The sequence below is a fragment of the Belonocnema kinseyi genome, chromosome 2 (assembly GCF_010883055.1).
Source record: "Belonocnema kinseyi isolate 2016_QV_RU_SX_M_011 chromosome 2, B_treatae_v1, whole genome shotgun sequence".
NCBI classification, from domain to species: Eukaryota; Metazoa; Arthropoda; class Insecta; order Hymenoptera; family Cynipidae; genus Belonocnema; species Belonocnema kinseyi.
The window spans coordinates 75,243,597-75,252,602 of NC_046658.1; the positions used below are offsets into that span (position 1 = coordinate 75,243,597).

A 9,006-nucleotide genomic window follows, 5' to 3' on the forward strand; every position below is an offset into this window, starting at 1 on the left:
TTATCACTGTAAAATCAGTTTATTTTATACACAATAGGATGTTTACTTCTTCGCCTTCTTTTCTTTCGCTGCTGCGACCTTGGTCACATCATCTGGATTCTCAGCTGCGTCTTTAACACGCTTCGCCCGGATTCCGACAAGACGTGCATCGGCTCTAGCCTTTCTCAAGGTAACATAGGCTGAGAACTTCTTCTCGTCTTCAGAGATAACGCTGGCCTTGCCCTTTGCAGGTGCTTGATGTCTAATGGGCATCACTTGTCCCTTCACTTGGGCGGCTACTTTACGCTCCTCTTCGGTAGCTTCACCCTTCTTCGGCTGAAAAAAAAACAAATAAATATTCAAATATAAAAAACCATAAAAAATAATATTTACATGTTATTATTTAACAATGTTACAAATTTTTAGGATGAATCTCTAAAGAATGCTTTTGTAAACAGATCAGCATTAGTTTCATTTCAAAATGTTACATGAAGTAAAATTACACCACATTTCGAACAGCGGGGTGGTCGCAAAACTTCATTTTAAACATTTCATGACTTTTCCTTGACCATTTTTTAATTCCGCCTTACCCTTAACCCCTTCGTTGGAATTGACGCAAAATGCGTCAAAATTTTCTATGCCCTGTGTGACATTGACGCAAAATACGTCAATCTACTTTTTTCCTATTTAACTTACTTCGATTTTGCATTGAAATCTTACTCTGGGTTTTTGGGGTCGCTGAATCAGAATTTGAAATAAAAATTCAAAAATCCAAAATTACGGGCGAAAATACAAAGTACAAGACTTCTGATTCGGATTCAGCGACCCCGAAAACCCTATTATCCTGCCATTTTGGGCACTTTTTGTCGAAATCTCTCTGCCAATGAAGGGGTTAATGTTTGAAGACCAGCGTTTTCATCTTGTAAAATTTTGAACATAGAATTCTTCATAATCGCAATAAAACAATTTCAAATTTATTTAATTACTTCGAATGAACAAAAATTTTCCTACCATAAAAGATGAATTTTCAACAAAAAAAAAAAAAAGATCAATTTTTAATTCAATGACGAACTTTCTGTCCAAATAAACGAATGATCGACAAAACAGTTGAGTTCTCGACAAAAAGATGACTTTTTAACTAAGTACTTGAATTTTCAACAGAATACATTTTTCTAAACACATTTGAACTTTTAATAAAACGAATGAATTTTCAATCAACGAAGATGAATTTTCAACTAAATGGTCGAATTTTTAATAAAAAAGATGAAACCTAACCAAAAACAGTTGCATTTTCAACCAAATAGTTCAACTTTCAACCTGAGTTGAATTTTCAACGAATTAATTAAATTTTTAACAAACTGATTTTTATCTAAGAAGATTAACTTTCTTCTGGAAAAGATGAACTTTCAACCATAAAATGTAAAAGTTCAATTTTCAGTTTAAAAAATTAATTTTCAACAAACAAGTAACCCATTTACAACAAAATAGTCAAATTTTCAATCACAGGCGAATATTAAACTCAAATGATGAATTTCCCAAGCAAGCAGTTAGTTTTCGACCAAAAATGAGAAAGGTAAATTTTTAGTTTTTAAATTAATTTTAAATTTTCAAACCAAAATGAAAACTTGCTCTTGAGATATAAAGAAGCTAAGTAATAATACCCAATGTTCGATACAAACAAATTATTCTGTTCCGAGGAAATAAAAATTAAGTGACCGTATCGCACTGAGACTAACGATTATTCGGTTTAAGAACTATAGAAAGAAGTTCTTCGATTTTTTTCTCGATAAATGTCATTCATTTTAAGACATATCTTGAAGGCAAGAATAAAAATGATTATTATGCTAAAATACTACGCCAAGATTTTTACTCACATTTAAATAACAATTCTTGTTATCACTATATTAAAAAATGAGAAACTTAAACAAATCTTTTTATCGTAATCTGTATTTGATTTTCTAAGTATTTTTTTGTGTGCAACAAACCCATTTTCGAAAAAATATTGGTTATGTAGTTCTGTACGGCCACTCTTTAATTATACTTCAATATACTGCTTTTTCAAATCCAGATATAATTCAGAATTATCATTCTTTTGGATAATTTCCTGAACCAATTCAAAATTATTCTTTTCAATAATTCCTTGTTCGATGTTATATCTATAATCGAACATTTTTATCCGGGCTTCAATTCGTATTGAAATAACTTGCTATTTGTGATCTGGGCACCAGTTTAACATGTATTTGTACAGAGAAGACGCAAATATATTTAGTTAAATTTACCTTCTTCTCATTGAGTGGGAAGAGGATCAATTTCGCTCGGTATTCCTTGAGCCGCTGAGCATTGGATTGCAGAGACTCGACTGATTTGTTCCTCCTTCTGGGGTCAACCGAAATCCCAATAGTCTGGGCGAACTTTTTGTGCAAACCTGCAGCCTTTAACTCTTCAAGAGTGAATCCTTTTCCTGCACGTACCTTGGAGTGGTACCGGATTGTGGGGCAGTGTACAATCGGCCTCAGATTTTGAACGGGTCTGCAAAAAATAAATTAAATTGTTTATCAGGGTGGACGCAACACTAGATTTTCAAAACTCCCATTTATATTAAAAGACAAAAATTATAATTTCGTAACATTTTTATTCTAGAATCTGTTATAAATAGAATCAAACATTTGTAAATTCAAATGTATACAATTTTAATAAATTTACATATTTCTCGGAGCTGAAACAGCTTAATTTACTTGAAAAAAGTGACCTATTTAATTTAAATTGAAAAAGTATCTAGTAGTGACTAATGCGCATTAATATTTTTCTTTTCAATTTAAAACAATTTTAAGCATGAGACTTCAAAATAATTGATTTAAAATTCAAAGAATACTGGTACATTGAAAACATGTTTAAAAATCAAAATAAAGCCATTGATTTCAGTAAATATAGAGTACATTTTTAAGAAATGAGGAGAATTAAGGAGCTGTGTCTAGTCGTCCTGCAAAATTTGATGTAAAATTGTCCCGAAATGCCGGGAAGACTAATTTCAGAATTGAAACCAATTGAAAATATGAAAAAAATGAATCATTGGATTAATTTCAAAATGAGTTTAGACAAACTAAGTAGAATTGAGTAAACTTATCAGAATTTAATTAAATTAAGAAAATGTGAAAGAGCTCCTAAACATTTAAAGGAATTTGAGGATGAACTAATAAGGATTCAGGGTGAGTTCCAAAAAAATTTAAGCTTTCAAAATTCCTTAAAATCATTGAAATCCTCGGAAAGTTCCTTGGCATTTTCAAAAATATCTTAAAACCTTATAGCTTCTATAAAATCGTTCCATATTTTCCGAAATTTTAAGAAATTCATTAAAATTAAAGGAACAATTTTCTATTCTTTTGAAAATGCCTTCGAATATTTTAAAATATCGTAAAATATTTCAAATTCTTGAAAATCCCATTCAGTTACCGTAATAAATTGAAAATATCTTGGAATCTTTTAAAATACACTAAAAGATTTTCAAATGTATTAAGAGTTTTTTTTAAAATCTCTTTAAATGTTTGAAACTTCTGAATACATTAATGGGAATTCCTTGCGATCTTTTCAAATATCTTAAAACCTTAGAAATCCCTCTAGATCATTGAAATGATTTAAAAATTCTACTGAACTTTTAAAAATGCCCTAAAGTATTTTAAATCCCTCAAAATCTCTTGAAAATTTCTTGGAATTTTTAAAAATACCCTAAAATCTTTCAAAACCCCTTTGAGTTTTTGAAATCTATTAAAATCTATTTAAACAATATTTTTAAAAACTCAGAAATCAGGATATCTACTCAAATCCTGGAAAAAATCTCCTGATAATTCTAGGGTTTTTCCAGGGGTAGTTCTTGGCAGTATAAAGCCATTTAAGTATTTTGCACCTTTTCAAACAATCGACTCATAGAATTTATAAAATCTAACGAGTTTATAATAAATAATGGTTTCATCAGTCCTTGTATACAACTAAATAATGTGTCAATATAATAATATTTATATGCAAAATTTAAAGAAATGTTTTTTCACGTGTGAAAGTAACTTTATTAAAGGTTAAGTAATTACTTTTACAAGTTTCTATGGATGTAACTAATATATTTCATTTAGAAAGCTTTGATAAGTTATACTGCACGATAATCTTAAAGATCTCATCATCATCGAATAATTAATAATTAAATCTATAATCCAATTAGCGGAAACCAAAATTTGTATAATCATTTTTAACCAAGCAGACTAACTTTCATCGTAAAAGGACGAATTTTGAACATAGTACATAAATGTTAAGCCAAATAAATGAATTTTCGCCTAAATAAGATAAATTTTCAACCAACAATAGAAGAGTTAAAATTTTCAATTAAAAAAACGTTGATTTTCGATAAAAGACGAATTTTGAACGAAATAATTAAATCCACAAATATAAAGTTACTTTAAAAAATTTTAAGAACATTGTTATTTAATTTCATATAACATTTTTTTTTTAATTGATGCACACCGTGGAAACAGGCATAGACCTGAAATTAAACGTGGTTAACCCATGGGTTAATTTATTGAATAAAAACTGATTGAAGTGATATTTTCACTTAAGAAGTTACTAAAACGTGATTTGAGAAAAAAAGTGACAGCAGTTCTAGATTATTCCTGAGTTACTTGAAGTCCTTAGAGAAATTCCCCCAACTTTTCCAGATTTAAAAAAGAAATCTCTGACTTTCCCTGATACAAAAATTGTTCTGACTTTCCCCCTAATTTTCATGTTTTCCCTCATCTGTGTTTTAAAGAAAAATACACGATAAAACAAGCATGAATGGTCAGGATTTTGTACAAATTAGTTTTTAAATTTAATAATTGGATTTTAAATAATTTATAAATGTTTTAGACTTTTCTCTTGTGCTTTTAAAAATGTTAAGAATTTCTGGTAAATCAATCCGTGGTCCGGCATTTTTCACGTGGATCAAATTTGATTTTTTGTAGAGCTTTCACACGGAAGCATACGCATTGATTGATAAAGGAGATGCAATTGTAAGTAATAATACATCAAATATATATATACCTTGGTGCAAGAGCGCGGGCTTTCTTGACACGGTTCTGTTTTCGGCGGTATTTTCTTGCCGGCTGGTTGAACCACGTTCTCACGTTCCTTTGCCAATCCTTGTGGAAATGCCCATTCGGGATCATGTTATTCCGTTTACCCATCTTTGCACTGTCCACAAGAAATATTAATTGTTAGAGCACTTGAAATCAAGAAAATTATTGTTTGAAACTCTAAATGAAAAGTAAGCCCAAATTTGAGAGGATTACACTCTTTTAGAACTGACTGACAAGGCAGATGAAGTCCACGCAAAAATTTTACTCTTATAGGTTATGTTACACCTGTCATTTATGGTAACCGACGTTTTATTTATTTAATGAATCTATTAATAAAAAATAATCATGTAAACAAAAAATTATTAATATAAAACACGTAGAAAGTATTTTTAGTCATTTAGAATATTGACAGGATTCTCATAACCTTTTTCACGTGACACAAACAACTTTAATAAGAACTATTTTGTACTATTTTCTTTAAATATAACGTCAAAAGCACAAATCGTCGCTGAAAGTACCCTTAATTGACAAATTCACTTCAATATAAATCGAGATTGTCTTGATATTTGCAGATTAAAATTCCGAAATATGCACTCACCAAGATGTTTATAACGTTGCACAGGAAAAAAGAGAGGTTAGGGTTCAGCGGAAGTACTGCTATACGATCTCTTTCCTTTACTATCTACTTTCAATTCTCGAGCATAATTTAATTGCATGTTAGTAGATAAACATAAGAGAAATAATTTATAAATTATTACATCTATTGTCAATAACGTGATAATTTAATAATTATATTTTTGTTTCTAAAATTACTTACAAATTGACTTGAGTAGTGGAACTGTCCTCAGAAAGCGTCTGCTACAACCTGCGATTTGCAACAATTGTAAATAATTATTTCAATGTTTAGATTATGTGAGTGAATTGATTGAAAAATGAAATATAATGTCTATTTAACAACACGTTCTGCAAATTTACAGAATGGTGTATTTAAACAAATTTTTCGACCGTATGCTTCAGCCGGCTTAGGGCTTTGGGTATGTTACAATATTTAGGTTATATTTTGTTAAAATTTTATATCAATAATTAGGTTTTTCCTCAGATCATAAAGTAGGATTGTTGACATGGTGTAACGTTTATAATTTGTTAATCTTTTAATTTGCAAATTTCTTAAAAATATAATTTTATACAAGTAAGACTTCTCAGGATTTCAAATCGAAATTTCAACAAAAAAATTAATCTTTAACCAAATAGTTGAATTTTTAAAGAAAAAGATTAATTTTCAAATAAAAATTTGTTATTCAATACATTCGATATTTCAATTAAAAAAGATTTTTATTTTAAGCAAACAACAGTTGAATTCATCCAAAAAAGACAAATTTTCAACCAGTTGTATTTTATACTAAAAAACATTAAACATTTCCCAAATGGGACGTATTTTCTACCATAAAAATTCCATTTTGTTACCAAAAAATATGAATTTTCCACAAGAAAGTTAATTCTCAACCATATAATTGATTTTTCAACTGAACACATAAATCTTTTATTAAGAACATTAATTTTTTAAAAACGGTAAATTTTCAACTGAAATCAGAATTCATTAAACAATCCATAAGATAGTTGAATCCTAAAAAAGAATAATTTTCAACTAAGAAAATTAATTTCCTGCGAAAAAGACAACTTTTAAAAACAATGGTTACATTTTCAACTATACGAATTTTCAACAACATGTTCGAATCCTCGGCAAAAACAAAAGGTTTTAATTTGAAACCAAATATTAGCAATTTTAATAAAAAAAAGATTAAGTTTATACCAAAAGAAATTAATTTTTAACAAAAATGTTTTTATTTGCAAGAAAACTAGATTTTTTAGTCCAGGATAAAAAAAACTCAGACTAATTATAAATTGAAAGCAAAATTCATTTTTAAGACAAAACAAAAATTTCGATTGAGTGTTTACTTTTTTATTTTCTTTGTTTATTTGCTTTAAGGTTATATAAATATATTTTCGTAAATTGCTCGAAAAAATTCCAACAAATTTTTGAAAATTTTAGATATTCAGGATTTTACACAATTTCAGGAAAGATTTAGATATATAGTTTAAATGATATTTAGGACTTTTTCAATCTTGGCAACATAATTTTTTAAAGAAAGGAGGGAATATTTTATAAATGTTCAGGAGAATAATTCAGGAATGTTACAAAAAAATTATTATCTTTAAACCTTACAAAATCTTTAAAAAACTTCAAAATTTTATTTTGAACTCTTCAAAACTCGAGATTTCGTTGAAAATTCGTCCTTTTTGGTAGGAAATTTGTTTTTGTGGTTAAAAATTAAAATTTTTTTTTGGCGAAAATTCAACTATTTGGTTCAAAAATAAGTTTTTTTAAATTGAAAATTCATCATTACAGTTGAGAATTCGTTTTTTTAATTCAAAATTGAACCTATTTTGTGTAAAATCCTTTTTCTGTTCAAATTTTTGTTTGTAACTGAAATTTAGCTTCTCCGTGTTTGGTTGAAAAATTATCTTCTTCATTAGAAAATTGAACTATTTGGTTGAAAAGTCGTTTTTTTTTTGTAGAAAATTAACCTTTATGGTTGGAAATTCATTTTTTTTGACAATTCATTTATTTCGTTAAAAATTAAACTATTTCGTTAAAAATTCGTTTTATATAAAAAAATCAATTTCTTAACTTCAAATATAACTAAATTGTATTTTTTGTTGAATATTGATCTTCTTTACTGGAAAATTCAGGAATTTTGTCGAAATTCTGTTTTTTTTGTAGAAAATTAATCTTCTCGGTTGATAATTCAACTTTTTGGCCAATAATTCAACTATTCGTTTCAAAATTCATTTTTTTTTTAAATTTAAGATACATAGTTATGGTTGAAAATTCATTTATTTGGTTAAAAAATTCTTTTTTTTTGTCGGGGAATAATTTTTTAACTGAAAATGTAAGTATTCCGTGTTTGGTTGCAAATTTATACTCTTTAGTTGAAAATTATACTTTATTGTTGAAAATTCATGCATTTTGTTGAAATTTCATATTTCTTTTGTAGAAAATTATTAATTGTATTTTAACTGAAAATTTAACTAATCCATGTTTGTTTGAAAAATCATCTTCTTTTGTCGAAAATTCTACTATTTGATTAAAGATACATGCATATTGTTCATCTTCATTTCCATTTTGGGATACAAATTTATCTTCTTTTTTTTTGGCGAAGATACATATATTTTGTTAAAATTTTGCCTTTTATGATAGAAAATCAATCTTCTTAATTGAAAATTCATTTTTTGGGTTAAAAATTTAACTTTTTTTTTGAAAATGGATGTATTTTGTTCAAAACTCATCTTTTGTTATGGAAACTTAATCTTATTCATCCCAATTTTTTGTTATTATTGAAAATTTATCCTGAAAGGAAAATTTATGACGGACAGGGAAAATGAAGCACTGGTCAGGGAAAGATAGGTGATTTCCAAATTGGTATTTTGTAGCAACCCTGTTTTTTGAATATCGTGCCTTATGTTAAATTACCTACTTCAATTTTTTTTAATCTGGTAGGAGAATTTGTATTTGAAAGAAGAAAAATTCTAATTTTTTTTTACCAATTTTCAGGATAAACTTATTGACACAGATATTAAACACAAAATAGAAGATTATTGGAAAGAAAAAGTAGGAACTCTACAGAAAAATCAGGATGAAAAGGAAAAGGAAAAATTTTATGTGCTCTCAATGTTTCCATATCCATCGGGTTCCCTTCACATGGGGCATGTTCGAGTTTATGCCATCAGTGATTCTGTCGCTCGTTTTTATAGAATGAAAGGTACTTTAAAAAAAACACACCTTGATTCATAAAATGAAAATTCCGAGGGTTATGTCACTCTTGGAGTCTAGGGCACAAGCTTTCGTTAAATCTTTTAAATTTTATAAAAT

At 28.0% G+C, this 9,006-nt stretch overlaps 2 protein-coding genes across 2 annotated transcripts in view; one reads left to right on the forward strand and one right to left on the reverse strand.

The window, feature by feature from the left end:
* On the reverse strand, nucleotides 1-5,771 carry LOC117167938 (60S ribosomal protein L13). Its single transcript, XM_033353191.1, has 4 exons — nucleotides 5,674-5,771; nucleotides 5,041-5,190; nucleotides 2,259-2,508; nucleotides 1-315 (listed from the first exon to the last, which is right to left on the reverse strand). Exons 2-4 carry the CDS (start codon nucleotides 5,181-5,183, stop codon nucleotides 43-45), a joined length of 666 nt encoding a protein of 221 aa, XP_033209082.1. The 5' UTR covers nucleotides 5,184-5,190; nucleotides 5,674-5,771; the 3' UTR covers nucleotides 1-42.
* A 165-nt stretch (nucleotides 5,772-5,936) lies between these two features.
* LOC117168103 (probable leucine--tRNA ligase, mitochondrial) overlaps nucleotides 5,937-9,006 on the forward strand; it is a 21,993-nt gene continuing 18,923 nt past the window's right edge. The window contains exons 1-2 of the mRNA XM_033353481.1: nucleotides 5,937-6,109; nucleotides 8,689-8,896. Coding sequence (XP_033209372.1) covers nucleotides 6,008-6,109; nucleotides 8,689-8,896 — 310 coding nt within the window. The 5' untranslated portion in view covers nucleotides 5,937-6,007. The remainder of the gene's footprint in view (nucleotides 6,110-8,688; nucleotides 8,897-9,006) is intronic.

What these genes read in the sequence shown, in the direction of transcription:
- LOC117167938 (XM_033353191.1), bottom strand. Translation starts at nt 5,183, where the DNA reads ATGGGTAAACGGAATAACATGATCCCGAATGGGCATTTCCACAAGGAT. An exon ending in GCCCGCGCTCTTGCACCAAG is followed by an intron (nt 2,509 to 5,040) that starts GTATATATATAT and finishes TATTTTTTGCAG; the next exon opens with ACCCGTTCAAAATCTGAGGC. An exon ending in TCCCACTCAATGAGAAGAAG is followed by an intron (nt 316 to 2,258) that starts GTAAATTTAACT and finishes TTTTTTTTTCAG; the next exon opens with CCGAAGAAGGGTGAAGCTAC.